This window comes from Macrosteles quadrilineatus, unplaced genomic scaffold (assembly GCF_028750875.1).
Source record: "Macrosteles quadrilineatus isolate MER2022 unplaced genomic scaffold, UCM_ALF_1.0 Scaffold_13__1_contigs__length_4303367, whole genome shotgun sequence".
NCBI classification, from domain to species: Eukaryota; Metazoa; Arthropoda; class Insecta; order Hemiptera; family Cicadellidae; genus Macrosteles; species Macrosteles quadrilineatus.
In genome coordinates this window covers 1,753,938-1,770,439 of record NW_026542606.1, presented here as the reverse complement: position 1 = coordinate 1,770,439, position 16,502 = coordinate 1,753,938, and the positions used below count along the sequence as shown (strand labels likewise).

At 35.8% G+C, this 16,502-nt stretch overlaps 1 protein-coding gene across 1 annotated transcript in view; it reads left to right on the top strand.

Moving 5' to 3' along the window:
- The window catches only part of LOC129004967 (uncharacterized), an 83,362-nt gene extending 79,801 nt beyond the window's left edge, over positions 1–3,561 (top strand). The window contains exon 9 of the mRNA XM_054433697.1: positions 1,753–3,561. Coding sequence (XP_054289672.1) covers positions 1,753–1,811 — 59 coding nt within the window. The 3' untranslated portion in view covers positions 1,812–3,561. The remainder of the gene's footprint in view (positions 1–1,752) is intronic.
- Positions 3,562–16,502: the final 12,941 nt, after the last annotated feature.

Here is a 16,502-nt window from a genome sequence, read left to right as displayed (position 1 = left end):
TAAATTAAATTAAGAAAACGGCTGTTGTAATGATAACCTAATTTTTTTTAAAACAAACCTATGCATAACAAATGAGAGCTATCAAATAGGTTTCTATTCCATTTGTTTTTTACAAATATTTGTTGTCAAATGTAACTGAAGGCCAGTGAGCGCAGCGAACGAGCTCCAACCTAAAGGTGAGTGAGCGTAGCGAACGAACTTCAACCAGGACGTGATTGAGCCATGCGAACGAGCTCATCTTGAAAATGAACGAGCATTTGACATAAAACCACATTAGGACAGGACGACGTCTGTCGGGCCAGCTAGTTCTATTTAACCCTTTCAGTGCTATGAAACGATATATCGTTGTTTTAAAAAATCTCTAAGGGATATAGAGAGGAAGGTTATTTTAACAAAAAATAGCAAAACGGCCATTGGTGACCTGCATGTTCATAGGATACACTATCAACCACTTAGCTAAAAGATTCGCCCAATCCGATGATTTCGAGGTGTATGTCTAAACCAAGGATTATGAACACCTCACTATGCCCCAGTGGTTGTAGTATATCGCTACAAACACACAGGTCACCAATTATTTGCCACACAGGACGGGATTCGAACCCGAGCAGACGAATGCCACTGGCCAAGTGACACACGCCCTAGCCTTCTCGGCTATCTGTGCTTGAAGACTGGGGAGTCAAAACCCGGTATTTAAGCTGTCGCCACCGATTGCGAACAGATGGCGCTGCAGATGGTTGTTCAATGCGTTACTAGGTAGCAGCACCGGTTAGTCACGGACTATTTAGATGCAATCTTTTAGTTTAAACACAACAGTGATCATAAATGTGTTCCTGAGACTTTGCTGCAAAACATTAGTTTCCCTAAAATGGCTATATTACGATAACCTTGTCCAACTTAATCAAGGTTAAATTCAATATTACATTGTAAACTATATGTCTTTTGATTTGATGAGATTTTGGTTTCAAATAATGCTATCAGAACATAAAAATTTATAGGAAAACCAGGAAAACTACAACAAAAACTAAGTTTTATTTAATGTTTACTACAAATAGCGGGATTTATATTTCTTATATATTTTCTTGTTGTGTTATTATTCAAAATTAGCCTAATTAATAAAATAGTGACAACATGACAGTTAAAATTCAACAACAGGTAATGGATTTAAAAGGCAAACAAAAAAGTCTTACAAAATATGAATTATTGGCCTAGCACTGAAAGGGTTAAATAGGGAATAAATGGGATATTTTTGAGACATTTTAGTGCAAATCCAATCAGGCAAATGGAAATTCGCTAAGTCTGCAGGTTTGCTGCGGCAGGGGTATTTAAACTTGCTATTGTTTGATGGGGAATTAAAAATACTAAATAAAAGTGTTCTTGAAATATCTTCATAAAAACAGACATTTTTGAGAAATTTAAGTTTAAAAAGTTTAAATGGCCGCCATTTTGAAATTTTAAGTTGAATCGAGATTAAATTATTCCTCTAACATGGATCTCTTCTACTTTAATATACATACCAAGTTTCATAAAGATCGGTTGAAAAACTTCAAAGATATAAAAATGTTTATGTAAATATACAAAATGGCGGATATCTGGTTAACAAAGTGATTTTGAAAAACGTGTTTTTCTTGATTTTCTCTTTATTTTTACCCAAGGAATCACTACGTATATTATGTCCCCACCTTTTTTGAACACCCTGTATAACTTGCCTCATTATAAAAATATATTTCTTTTAATCTGATTTTACATTTACAGATAAACCAAGAAAAACAAATGAAGAAGATGGAGGAGAAGATCTTGAAGATTTGGTTTAATAGTTTTATCTGTTTTAATACTTTTAAGCATTTTAAAATCCCGCCAATGTTTTCATGAGCACTTCTTAATGTTGTCACTTAAATGGGAGCTGCAATCTTGTGATCTCTTTGTCTATAATGTGTTTTCTATAAGGACACATTATAGTGCTAAACATAATATTATTTGTGTTGTGGTAAAGTTTATTGTGTTTTAATGTGAAATGTGTTTGCTATTACACTCCCCAAATGCATAATAAGGCGAATAACCCTTTGAATTTAAGATATTTAAAAAAGACCTAGAAAACTATCCCTGAAACAATTTTTTTTTAAATTAATGTTGCCATGAATGCATTGCATGGAACAAAGTTTGAGGGCTGTCCCAAGTTCTTCATGAAGCTCCTAACCGTCGTACTTACACTAATACCATTCTAGCCCTGTAGGATGATTAATCTTGTCATAGTATTTAAAATTTCAAAAACATTGTGAGAGCAGAAAATTGATGCCCCCAACTAACTGCGTTCTGAGATTGGATATCTGTGTTCTCAGTCGTTAACGCTCTTAAAGTTTATTGCAAGTTGATAGACTCAAATGAAATAAAATAGTTGTTTCCAGTTAATAATCTTATTTATATTTCAATATATTAAACAAATTTAAATAACCATTTAACTCTTAACTTATCACCACGAAAAAAAGAAAAAACTTTTAAGAGCTAAACTTTTAATTACAATAAATAAAAATGTTAAGCTCGATACTGTTTTAATAAAGGTTCTAACAGAGTAGGCTTACGGAATACTGACTGACAGACCAGTTAAAATTGTCATCTTACTTTTAAAATGTTAAATGAGAAACTTTTCCCATACTATGTTTTTTTTTTGTTAACACTCTAGCGTCTTTAGCTAGATGACTTTGGTTTCGTTGTTCTTTAACCATTATTTTTAGATCATCAAAAGCGCGGCATCTTGACATTGCTACGTACAATGCCCCATGCTGAAAGCAGGGCTCTGGCATATAAAGACTAACTTTTTCAAGTGTCTGTCCTTGACTTTTTCCAGCCGAACTTTCAGTAATAATTTCAAGATTTAGGACTTTGTTATTCAACTCTTTACCATTAATCTGGTTCCATTAACCAGTCCTTTTTGTGGATTTAAATTCCTTAGTAAAATTACAATTACACCTTTTTAAAGGCATAATTTGTGAGGAGGTAAACCTCTTGGTGCTAAAATGTGAAGAAATTCACCAGGTACATGTAACTGGTCCCCCTCTTCTTGAATCAATCCGTCCACTGATTAGTAAACTCTCATTATTTAGTTGCTCAACTAACTATTTTATCTATATATAAAGCCAAAAGTACCCATGAACTTTTGAGAAACTACAAGTCACACCCCCCTAAACCATATACTTAAAATGTTCGTCATGGCGAGAAACCTTGCGCAAAACTATCCATTATTTCTTAAATGCCCTTTAAGGTCGTAATTCCTTTCTAAAGGGAACTTTCCATATACCTAATGTTAAAAATACCTCAGCTGTACTTATTTGTTTGTATTACTGTATTCCGTTTTGTTTATTTCAGCTTAACTTAAGCAATCAACAATTTTATTAATACTTATGAAGTCAAACGGGGTGAAGCCCGTAGGTAACAGCTAGTTAAAAGTAAATATTAAAATGACATATAGTCGGGGAAATATAGGATATGACCTTAAAAAAATTGCAAGAAAATGTTTTATGGTTTTATTTTGTAGAGCTGGGTTTGCAGAATGAGGTACTAAAAGTTGCCAAAAATCGGTGGACGAGAAAACCACTAAAATCACAATTTAAAATGGCGGCTTTTTCCAACATTGGACAAATTTAAAAAACATATTTCACATGCATTTGTTATGCACATTTTTCGAGATATTGACTTAGGACCACCGCCTAAAATTTATTGGGTGGTTAGTACTTCATTTTGATAGGGAACACGTTTTTTGGCCGCCATTTTGGATCCGCCATATTGGACATAGATAATTTTTTTTTCAATGTAATGATAGTGTTGTGACACATCATTACCAACTACATTTTTACACTGATTTCAATAACAAAATCCGTTTTTAAATATCTTTATTCATTTTGAAGATATGTTCAAACGAACACTCTCCACCATATATTTCTTATGGACGTTTCGTAGTTCGATAATTTTTTTAAAACTACTTTTCTTATATCTCCAGTTCTTATTAACGCTTGTAGTTCATTCTAGGCTTAAAATATTCAGTTATGTAAGGGCTTTCATTTGAGCTCTTGATCATTAAAATCAGACGAGTTAAACACCAGCTACAAACCTCAGAACAATATTAAATTTAACGTTTTAGAAATATATTTTTATTAAAAGATTTAAATAAAATCTTTTTAATACGGTTAATACGTCACCAAGTTCTTTCTGGTCTCAAATTACTTAGTAAATGTTTGGCTTTAATTTTATTAATCATTAAACAAAATCTGACAATTTTAAAATGAGTCATTGACCATCATTTAACATTAAAATGTATTTATTTTGAAATTTGTCTTTAGTTAAAGACGTATATCCCCAATTCTAAATAACTCCCAAAGCTCTTTATAGTCTTAAATGATTCGTAATATTATTGACTTTTATTTTAGCTATGAATTACTTTTTGGGTGTTATTAGGGTTTGGGATATATGTACTTAATTAAAGACGAATTTCAAAAAAGATATAATTTACTGTTAAGTGAAGATTCATGACTCATTTTAAATTACTCAGATTTTATTTAGTGATTAATAAAATTAAATAAAAACATTTACAGAGTAATTTAAGACCAGAAAGAACGTGGTGACGTATTAACAACCCGAGTTATAAATATTTTAATAAAAATATATTTCTAAAAAGTTAAATTTAATATTGTTTTGAGGTTCGTAGCTGGTGTTTAACTCGTCTGATTTTAATGATCAAGAGCTCAAATGAAAGCCCTTACATTACTGAATATTTTAAGCCTAGAACGAACTACAAGCGTTAATAAGAACTGGAGATATAAGAAAATTTTTTTTTTTTTAATTATCAAACTATGAAACGTCCATAAGAAATATATGGTGGAGAGTTTTAGTTTGAATATATCTTCAAAATGAATAAAGATAATTAAAAACGGATTTTGTTATTGAAATCAGTGTAAAAATGTAGTTGGTAATGATAAGTCACAACACTATCATTACATTGAAAAAAAATTATCTATGTCCAATATGGCGGATCTAAGATGGCGGCCAAAAACGCGTTCCCTATCAAAATGAAGTACTAACCACCCAATAAATACAGGCGGTGATCCCAAGTCAATATCTCAAAAAATGTGCATAACAAATGCATGTGAAATGTGATTTTTTTAAATTTGTCCAATGTTGGAAAAAGCCGCCATTTTAAATTGTGATTTTAGTGGTTTTCTCGTCCACCGATTTTTGGCAACTTTTAGTATGTCATTCTGCAAACCCAACACTACAAAATAAAACCATTAAACGTTTTCTTGCAATTTTTTTAACGATCCCTGTGTAAGTTTTTTTAGTTTGCTTGGACTAATAAGGGAAAGAGGTTATTTTTATGAAGACAGATGTTTTCAAAAGGAAATGAATCATATGTTTGATAAACTTAACTAAGTTTTCACTTATCTATATATTAATAGGCAAGCATATTTCTTTCAAACCTTTTTTCTCAGCTCGTGTGCATCGCAGGGAAAATCTATGCATACTGTTAGAAATATATATTCCTGTAGATGTGCAGAATCCCTTTAAAAATTAAAAAAGGCTCAAATATAAGCACAGAAAATGAATTTCAAAATTAAAAAAAAAACTGCATGGGCTTTATGTGTTGCCATGCTGGTGACGAAATAACAATGAAATATAAACACAGAAAATCAAAACAAATGGAAGAAATTAAAATCACATGTTTTATTTACAGCAAGGGGTGAAAATAGAGAAGCCTGTAACTTTGAATTACAAATAGACATTCAATCCCAAATGTTTAAGCTGTCGCCAGTTTTAATTAAATTCGTCGTAGTTGATGAACAGACTGCGCTGATCTAAATGACTAATTTCTGTTAAATACACAATGTTTTTTACCAAGTCAAACTTATGGAATGACAGCCATAGCAACTGTTATGACCCATCAACTTTGTCAGTAACAAAAAATTAGGTAGAAAATATAATTTTAGACACACATTCTGAGAATGGCTCACACAACTGCATGTTTTTTAATTAAAAAATGGTGACAGCTGGTCCATATAGATGGGAGATCTACTTCAGTATCCAATAGTCAATGCGTGTACATTACATATTTTTGGTCGAGTTTTCGACCACTGGATGACCACTAGTATTTAAAAATACATGTAAACTTTAAAGTCCAGTGGGGCGAAGCACATTAAACTGAGTGTGACAAAAATTATTCCGTGACTTCTGCAGATAATTCCCTTTAATTTGACACATCAATAATCAAAATCGATTAATAAATAAAAGAGTTTTGCTCTACACAAGAAATTCCTTACGGAATTAGAATAATAGATAGATGTTTCATAAACTTAACTAAATTTTCACTTATATTTAAAAATACATGGAAACTTTAAAGTCCAGTGGGGCGAAGCACATTGAACTGAGTCTGACAAAAATTATTCCATGACTTCTGCAGATAATTCCCTTTAATTTGACACATCAATCATCAAAATCGGTTAATAAATAAAAGAGTTTTGCTGTGAACAAGAAATTCCATTCGGAATTAGAATAATAGATTTTGGGACAAAGAATTTGCGCAAGGGGTGGAGGGCATTTGGAAATGATCTTGAATATTAGCATGATTTTTCCATGCTGATTAATGTTGTTGATGAGTCTTATTTTAAGCAGTGGCCAAAGAAAAGATAGAGGAATTTTACATGCGGATCGTGATGTGACAGGATGAGAGAGATTATTGAACTAAACTGTTAACTTTCACCTGTATTCAACGGGGATTTATATCCTTACTATAGGAATTCAATCCTACAGCTGTTCATACGCAGGTGCATACAATTTCTATGTTTTTTATACTATGAGGAGTTTAATCATCCGTAAGTCTTACTTGTCGATTAGGCTTACACAATGTGCCTTAATTACACTGAATGTCTTTGGAATCGGATTTCACTGTTATTGTAAGCTGATTCTATGAATCGATATATGTCAGTTAATAAATTGATGTCAATTGTTCATACTAATGGTCTGTTTCATCTTTCCTGCTATTGCTGGGTGGTTTAGTAATTCGAAGTGCTTGTTTATAAAATCGAACGTTGCCGGTTCAATCGTAAGACAAGACTGTAACTTGTTAAAGACTCAGGATTAATGTGGATTCCAAGGATGGATTATACGAGGGCTATCCAGAAAGTAGGTAGATTATGTCTTTGTCTGTATCCGCTAGGGGCGGGGCTAGTGCGACCATCTTGGTGTTAGTCCGTTATGCAGCTCAGTTGGCATCTAGCCATGCTAGTAAGAGGTTTCTGCTGTACTCCGTTGAGTTACAGTGACAGTTTAAAATGTCTATGGTAATTAAAAATGCCGCAAACTGTGAAGTGCGTGCAAAAAAAAAATTTTATGGACTCTTTGGTTACAGTTTGGTAACCAAGCTTTTCGGTTATGATCTCGTGCAACAAACTTCGCAAAATTTGTGGAAAACCCTTAGAGAGTTCTGTTATTGTGAGTTTTACGGACATCAGCATCGACATTTTCGACAAGTTCGGCAGTCACAATGCTGGGTCTTCTACTTTGCTCTTCCTCGTGAACGTTAGTTCGGCCATTTTTTAATTTGATGACCCCACCATCAGTAATAATGTTTTCCCCATAAACTTCACAAAGTTGCTGATAGATTTCTATCAATTTACAGTTTTATGCAGTCAAAAACTTCATAACTGCACGCACTTCACAGTTCGCGGCATTTTCAATTAACACAAGACATATCAAACTATCACAGTAACACGAACGGAGTACAGCAGAAACCTCTTACTAGCACGGCTAGATGCCGACTGAGCTGCATAACGAACTAACACCAAGATGGTCGCGCTAGCCCCGCCCCTAGCGGATGTATATTTTTCTCATAAACATAGGGACAGTGCAGTAAAGTCCATATAAGATTTAAAGTACTAAAAACGCTCTCCTGTAAAATATCAAAAGTGTGACGGAAGACGTTTTTGGCCTGTGGTCTTCAAATGTGAAAGTTTGTATGTTTATTTGTTAATGTTTGAATTTCAATCACACATTAACTACTGGTCGGATTGGGCTGAAATTTGGCATTATGATAGCTCAGATTCCCAATTAACATATTTAAGCGAATTCTTATCTAAAAGATCTTTTCGGGCTTCGCTCCAGTGGCTCTGGAATTCCCCATGTTAACCTTATGAGTATCATCATCATATATATTAAAACGTGACAGGGTTTTTCATTTCAAGATTCTGAATCAACCACTTGTCGGATTTTCTTGGTTTTAGTGTTAAAAGAAAGATAATGTTGAGAACTAGGGAATGTTGAAGCCATAATTTTAGTTTAGGGTTTCAGTTTTTTAGGAATTAAGTTTTAATTTTAAAAAAGTCTAGCAGCCGACGCTAACATTCTAGATTAGCTTTTGGTATAAAACCATTTGCTTAACGTAAAAGCTGTAATCATTCAGAGTTTGTGACACAAATTCAGCATTTGGAAATTGGATAGAAATGAAATGACATACGTAGGGTTGACTTATTTATACCATGTGTAATGTTTTAATAGTTGATACATTAATAATATTTGGTAAGGGGATGACAGATTATTTAAATGTACCGGTACATTGTAAATTACTTGATAATCTAATTTATTTTTCAGAGCAGTCTTTAAAATATTAATTGGGGTGCAATTAATTTAATAACTTCTTGATCAGCATTGTACGTGTTATTAAATTTACGGAAAGTAAATAAAAGAAACGTCTTATAACACTTAAAACATATATTTACGCTTATACTGTTACTCACAAGACGGTAAATATACAAAAAAGATGGTAAGTGGTGATCGATTTCGATTGGTTCTGCTCTGCATGTGAAAGTGAGGTTAAACGTTTCATAGACCGTTTGAAAAATGAACATTTGAGTGGCAATACCAATGACAATACCAGCTTAAAATTGATCTGGGATAAACTAGACTTGATTCAAACTAATTACGTTAAAATAGATGAGCGGCTGAAACAAGTTGAAAACTCTAGCAAATCAATTCCAACCCCAAACATTATTGGGAATAGGCCTACCACTACAGACGAAAGTGATAGTTGCACATCCGATTCAAATGTAATGAACAATGAAAATGTTAATATCGAAGTATTAAATGTTTCTAGTGTTGAAAAAATATCTGATGGTTCCAATGATATCGAAACATATGCACAAATAGCAGCCCAAAATAAGACTACCAATCAAGATACCAAGGCTCTGGGTAGGCCTAAGCCTAACCCCCGTGGCAAGTCAGATAAACTTAGCGAAAAAGAGAAGAGGTTATCTGTTAACCATAGTAAGAAAACTGTCGTGGGTTCTAAGCCTAGTGTGGAGAATTCCAATTTGATTTCGGCTCAGAAGAAGGAGTGGGTGTTTGTATCTCGATTGTCACTACAATGCAAACCCGAGGACATTAAGGAACATTTAGAACAGGTGGGCGTTAATACTAGTAACGTGATTTGTGAAGAAGTTAGGACTAAATTCCCTGGCTACAAGTCCTATAAGGTAGGAGTCAACCCGGAAGACGTAGACAACATTATAAAGCCGGAACTGTGGCCTGAAGGTGTACTTGTGTGTGAGTACACATCACCTAGACCTAAACCTAGACCGTTCCACAATGATAGGAAGAGTTTTTTATGGAATGCGAGACCGCAACGCAAAAAGGACTAACACCTCCTAAAGTCCATATGGAACTAGGCCTAGGCCTATCTACCTCAACATCACTACATTGTAAGTCAAATGTCGTAGGCCTACAGCGTAAAGGATCCTGTGTACTTAAATGTTTATTCTTAAATGTTCAAGGATTACAAGGCAAGCTAAATATGTTAGAAATAGAAAGTACTGAAAACGAGTATAGTATTATCTGCTTAAATGAACATTGGCTCGTTGAAGAAGAAGTGGAGTTCCTTAACCTAGACGGCTTCATAAGTGCAGCGTTTTTCTGTCGGAAGAATTTCATTAGGGGTGGTACTGGTATCTTTGTATCCAGCCTGATAAGTTTTGAGAATTTAAAACTGGATTGGCTCTGTGTTGAAAAGAATTTTGAATGTTCTGGTGTATTTATCAAGGCTTTTAATTTGGCTATAGTATCGGTGTACCATTCACCTTCTGGGGACAGCAACATCTTTCTCACTAATTTGGAACTGTTATTAATATTCTTAGATCGTTTCAAGTGTAATATAATAATTGGTGGTGACTTCAATGCCAAATTTGATGTAAATAATAAACTACAAAGCGTGAAGCAGCTTGTCTACACTCTGGAACAATTTAACTGTCATTACATTAACAGAGCGCCAACTAGGTTCAACGCCTGTCTCGACAACATCTTTACCAACATCTCGGAAGAGTTATATTCTTCTAAAGTGGTCTACCCTGATATGTCTGACCATGATGGGCTTGAGCTTACAGTGGAGTTGGTCCAATCTTCTACTCGACCAGAAATACCTACAGTTGTCAATAGAGACGTCTCTTTGAAGCGTTTACAAGAATTTAAATCCAATTTACTACAAATTGACTGGCTGCCTCTGTTAAACTTTGGTAATTTACCTGCTGAGGACTTATTTAATGTTTTTTTCGACACTCTTCTGGATGTTTTTTACATAAGTTGCCCGGAGAAAATCGTAAGAAAGAAGAACAAAACTTCGAGTGGTGCAGGAAAATCTTGGTACACACAGGACTTGAAAAAAATGAAAGAAAGGACTATGGCCTATCGTACAATACTTCAAGCTTCTCCTAGCGAGGTGGCACTTAAGGCATACAATTGCAGTCGGAAGATCTACAAATCGGCAGTCAACCAGGCAAAACTAGATGCAAACGACAGATCCATCGAGTCCGCTTCCAACAAGAGCCGAACAGCTTGGAACATCATCAAGAAGAGCACAACCAACAATGTTCCGGATGTCGAGGTGGGGATCTCCCCTGAGGAGTTTAACAACTTCTTCATCAGCTCAGTAGAGGAAGCCAGAAGTACCATCGATCAGCCTGATGTGTCTTCAGAGGAACTGCTTCGTAGGTCCGGTCGTTGTGAAGCTCACCTTGAATGGAAATATGTGTCCAGTGAGGAGGTTATAAGTGAAGTGCGGGCCATGAAAGCTTCAAAAAGTAAAGATGTGTTTGGCCTCTCGGGTTACATAATCCGGTATATTCTGAGTGCAATATTGCTTCCTTTGGTGTTGTGTATCAATGCGATTTTTAGGGAGGGAGTTTTCCCAGAAGTGCTGAAAATAGCACGAGTTGTTCCTATTCACAAAAAGGGTTGCAAAAGTAATGTCAAGAATTATCGACCAGTGTCATTAGTGCCTATTTTAGGTAAATTAATTGAACGAATTGTAAAGCACCAGGTATGTACACACTTTGATAGATTTAAGCTTTTTTCTGCATGTCAGTTTGGTTTTCTGAGTGGAAGGTCAACTACGGATGCCATTGATTGCTTTGTTTCTGGGATTTTGGAAGCTTTTGAGGGAAGGAGTCTTGCTCAGGTGACTGCGTGTGATTTGAGCAAGGCTTTTGATTGTGTCGATCATGGTCTCTTGCTGTGTAAATTGGAGCACTATGGCATCCGTGGTTGTCCTCTCCAATTTTTTAAGTCTTATTTAAGTGGTCGTTCACAGTTTGTTGATGCAAAGGGTGTGCATTCCAGGTGCGTTGAAGTGAAAACTGGGGTTCCCCAAGGCTCGGTCCTTGGTCCCCTACTCTTTTTGATTTCTGTCAATGATTTGCCACTTAGTATTGAGGGTTCTCAAACCACAATGTTTGCAGATGATACAACGTTCCTAACTGTTCACTCTGATCTCAATAGGTTAAAGTTATCTGTAGAACATACAATGAAACAAGCTGGGGATTGGTTTAGTGCCAATAAACTCCTTCTTAATGTAGACAAGACACAACACCTAGTTTGCCATACTAAAAACAAAGATTTGGGCTCAGGTGTAATTTGTAAAGAGGTTAGGCCCATAAAAGTCCTGGGTGTGTTGATTGACAGCAGCCTTTCTTGGTCAGCTCACATTGATTTAGTATGTTCAAAACTGTCAAGAGTTATTTATTTAGTGAATAGGTTAAAAACTGTTGTTTCTGAGAAATATATCCGAGTAGCCTATTTTGCATTTTTTCAGTCAGTGTTAAGCTATGGTCTGATTCTCTGGGGTAACGGTAGTAATATAAGTGATGTTTTGTTACTTCAGAAAAAGGCACTTAGAATAGTAACCAAATCAGCTCTCAAAGCCCATTGTAGACCTTTGTTTATAAAAACTAGGATATTGACTGTCATTAACCTGTACATATATGTGTGTTTACTTGATGTTAAATTAAAGTTAGGAGACTTGGCTGTTAGAAAAGATTTCCATTCTCATTACACTAGATCTAACTCTCTACTTGAAATTCCGTCCCATAGACTAAGTAAATGTGCCAGTAACCATTCAATCATGAGCTTAAAGTTATTCAATGTATTGCACTCTGAGTCAAGAGCGTTGCCTGAGTTGGTTTTTAAAGATAGGCTATACAACTGGCTTGTTGAACATCCTTTTTATGTGATTAAAGAGTTTTTTGATGTAAAAGTTGTTAAGTTTTGATGTTTAGATGTTTAATAGTTTATCTAGTATATTCTCCACCCAGCCTACAGCCTTCTTTTTACTTTTAAACTTTTAAATTTTTACCTGTTATTGTCTGTGATATTAGCTTATTAATCTAGTCTGACTGGGTTACTGTGTAACCCTATTTTACCATAATATGTGACTATGTCTATTGCAAGATTGTTTTGCTTAATGACAATAAAGGATTTCTGATTTCTGATTTCTGAATCATCATCAGACCCAATAGGCGAAATCGATCACCACTTACCATCTTTTTTTTATATTTACCGTCTTGTGAGTAACAGTATAAGCGTAAATACAGGGTGCGGCGCGGGAACTTACTTATTTGAATTACGCGCCGCGTGGCGGCCATTAGTCCTAGGAAGGCGGCCATGCACAATCTGGTGGGCGGGCTATGAAGTTTTTAGTCCACTCAGTTCAGTTGCAACCATGCAGTGGTCGAGAGAGGAGCGCGCGTTCGCAGTCTCTGTGTACTTTTCTAGTGGCCGGTCTATCGTTGCAACCCAGCGTGCGTTTAGGAGGCAGTTTAATGTCGCGCCCACTGGTCGTGTTCCTGGTCGAACATCAATCGTTCAGTGGGTGAATACTTTTATGAATATAGGCAGTGTGTGGAAACAAAAACCAGGTCCTTCCAAAACCACTAGAACGCCAGAAAATGTCGAGAGAGTAAGGCAGGCGGTTTTGCAATCACCTAAGCGATCCGCACGAAAACATGCATCTGCGCTTAGAATTTCAGATCGCACAGTTAGGCGAATTCTGCACCAAGACTTAAAAAATTCCACCCTTACTAACTGGCAGTGGTGCAAAAACTAAATCCACGTGATTTTGTTTCACGACAAAGGGCATGTGAAGCCATCGTTGAAAACTTGCCTAACAACGCACTTGTGTTTTTTAGTGATGAAGCATATTTTCATCTGTCAGGGTGTGTGAATAAGCAAAACATGCGATATTGGAGTGGTGTGAACCCCCGAGAACTTCATGAGAAGCCCCTTCATGCAGAACGAGTGACTGTTTGGTGTGCCTTATCCAGGACTGGCATCATAGGCCCATGGTTTTTTGAAGAGAACGATAGGGCAGTTACAGTCACTTTTGAACGGTACATTCAGATGATTCAAGAGTTTTTCCTTCCAAAACTTGATGAACTTGGTGTAAGAAATGTGTGGTTTCAACAAGATGGGGCCACGGCTCACACAGCACGCGCTTCAATGGCTCTCTTGCGCGAACACTTTCCACATCGCCTGATCTCCTTAAGGGGCGATCTCCAGTGGCCAGCGCGCTCGCCGGACTTAGCCCCCTGCGATTATTTTTTGTGGGGATACTTGGTGTACACCAATTGTCCGAGGACCCTAGCAGAACTGAAGAACAACATTCGCGTTGCTATTGCTGACATTGGTCCAGACATGCTTGAGAAGGTGGAGCGAAACTTCCGATCTCGTCTGACAAAATGTATTGAACAGCATGGAGGTCACCTACATGATGTAATATTCAAGAATTAAACTTGTAAGTAAACCCAACGAAACTTTAAATGTAGCTCTTTGTAAAACAGAAAGAATTAAAACGCTATCTTTAATACTTTTTACTTTGTGATTATTTTAAAAGAGTACGCTATCTTTAATACTTTTTACTTTGTGATTATTTTAAAAGAGTAAGTTCCCACGCCTCAATAAGTTAGTAAGTGATAAGTCAGTAAGTTCCACGCTGCTGTGTGAGGGTGGAACAGTCACTCGTTCTGCATGAAGGGGCTTCTCATGAAGTTCTCGGGGGTTCACACCACTCCAATATCGCATGTTTTGCTTATTCACACACCCTGACAGATGAAAATATGCTTCATCACTAAAAAACACAAACGCGTTGTTAGGCAAGTTTTCAACGATGGCTTCACGTGCCCTTTGTCGTGAAACAAAATCACGTGGATTTAGTTTTTGCACCACTGCCAGTTTGTAAGGGTGGAATTTTTTAAGTCTTGGTGCAGAATTCGCCTAACTGTGCGATCTGAAATTCCTGTATATGTTTTAAGTGTTATAAGACGTTTCTTTTATTTACTTTCTGCAATTAATTTTAATGAACTAACAGCTGGGTGGATATAAAAATATTCTATAGAACTATGAGGTTATTTTATTTTGTCATTGATTATAGGAAATAAGTAAGATTAGTAGAGATAAGTAGACAATAGAGATAAGTAAGACCATTGCCTACAAATCGAGAGAAAAGCCTATGCAAATTATTTCACGGGTTTTATTCAGAGATAAACAGATGGATGACATAGATTAAACACGATTTTATCATTGATCTATGATACTTGCAGACTTACTACCCTTTTTAAAATCTAAAACATTGTTTGGCGTATGTTCATCATTTGTGGTTACATTTGGGTGCGCTGATGTCACAGGCAAAATATCCCTTTTATTTTTCAACTAAATATCTTATTGTTTGAATAAATGAATATGGGAAATTAGGATGTACATAGATTCAATGAGAGTGGGTATTATCACAGATATTAAAACGGTATGGATAATAAACATAGAAAAATTACGTCACTAGCTTACTAGCGTGTTTACTATTTTCAAATCCCTGCCACATATGACAAGTTATTTTTTCAAATGTATATTATTTTAACTAAACATCTGTTTCAAAACAAACTATCTGTTATTGTTTTTACTTTTATTTGTTTAATAATTTATCGAATGGGCATACGGGAGGGACGATGGCTAAAGGTGTGGTGACGTCATATCTATAGTGGCTAATGTCTTCTCTTGAGGCAACACGATTACCGTAACGAGACGATGTGATTCCAGCGGCGGTCGTGGCATAGTTGGTAGCGTTTCGGAGGGTCGCCGGAATTGTACCCCCCGGCAATCGTTGACGTCATTTTGACGTCACGCCTAGGGGGGGTACAATTCCACCCCGTACACTTTGATTTTAACAAAATCTAATCTATTTAATGTGGGCAAGTGACCATTGATCCGGATGATTATATTAGATATTAAAAAGAGCAGGAGATGTACGGCCCGGAATGGTACCCCCCTGGAATTGTACCCCCTGCCAACATCAAAATGTTTACGTACGGGGTGGAATTGTACCTCTCCATCAGAAAGCCAAATGTGTACGGGCTGGAATTGTACCCCCCACCCACTCGATAAACTTAATTGGTATTATGAAAATGAAGTAGTTAAGAATGCCTTCTACAGTGACATATGTTGGATTTTCAAACCTGTACAGAAAATAGTGATTGTACTAAGAAACTATAATTGTGAAGAGATTATCCAAAAATCTGGCTTCGCCACTTTACTTCGCCTCGGGCCATATGCATATTTTATTAATTTTCTTTAAACCATTAACAACCTGATTACATTATTGCTTAGTTTGTGATCGCAGGATATACCTGTTGCCGTCCTTAGTGACTTAATAAAAGGCCAAGCAATATGGAATAAACGTTTACGAAATTAACGCTGAGTTTGATTCCCTCATGGACAAAGCTTCTAAATAATTTGATCACAATGATTTTTTTTAACGCAAGCTGATTGATTTTTTTTTTTTATCGATACAAGCAGTGTAAATCCTAAAAAACTTAGTTTTCAAGAGGAGTCGCAAGCAGCGAATTTCAGCTTAGTTATATCATAGACTAACCAACACAAGTAGTTAGACTTCTCATCCCATTGTAAATTTTGAAGCTCGTTTTTCATGTCTAGTTCATGTACGCCACACTGGGCGCTAGTGTCGACGAAATTTTGTTTCTATTATTTTAGGGTAATTTCTTGGTTTGTGTGCTTTACTGTTTGGTTAAATAACTAGGGGACAATTTATTGTTTATGATTGGATCGTATTATTTGATTAAACGAGGTTTGAGTATGTTTTATCTATGGTTATATAAATTTGTAATACTTACCTTTTGATTACTGCACATAGGCCT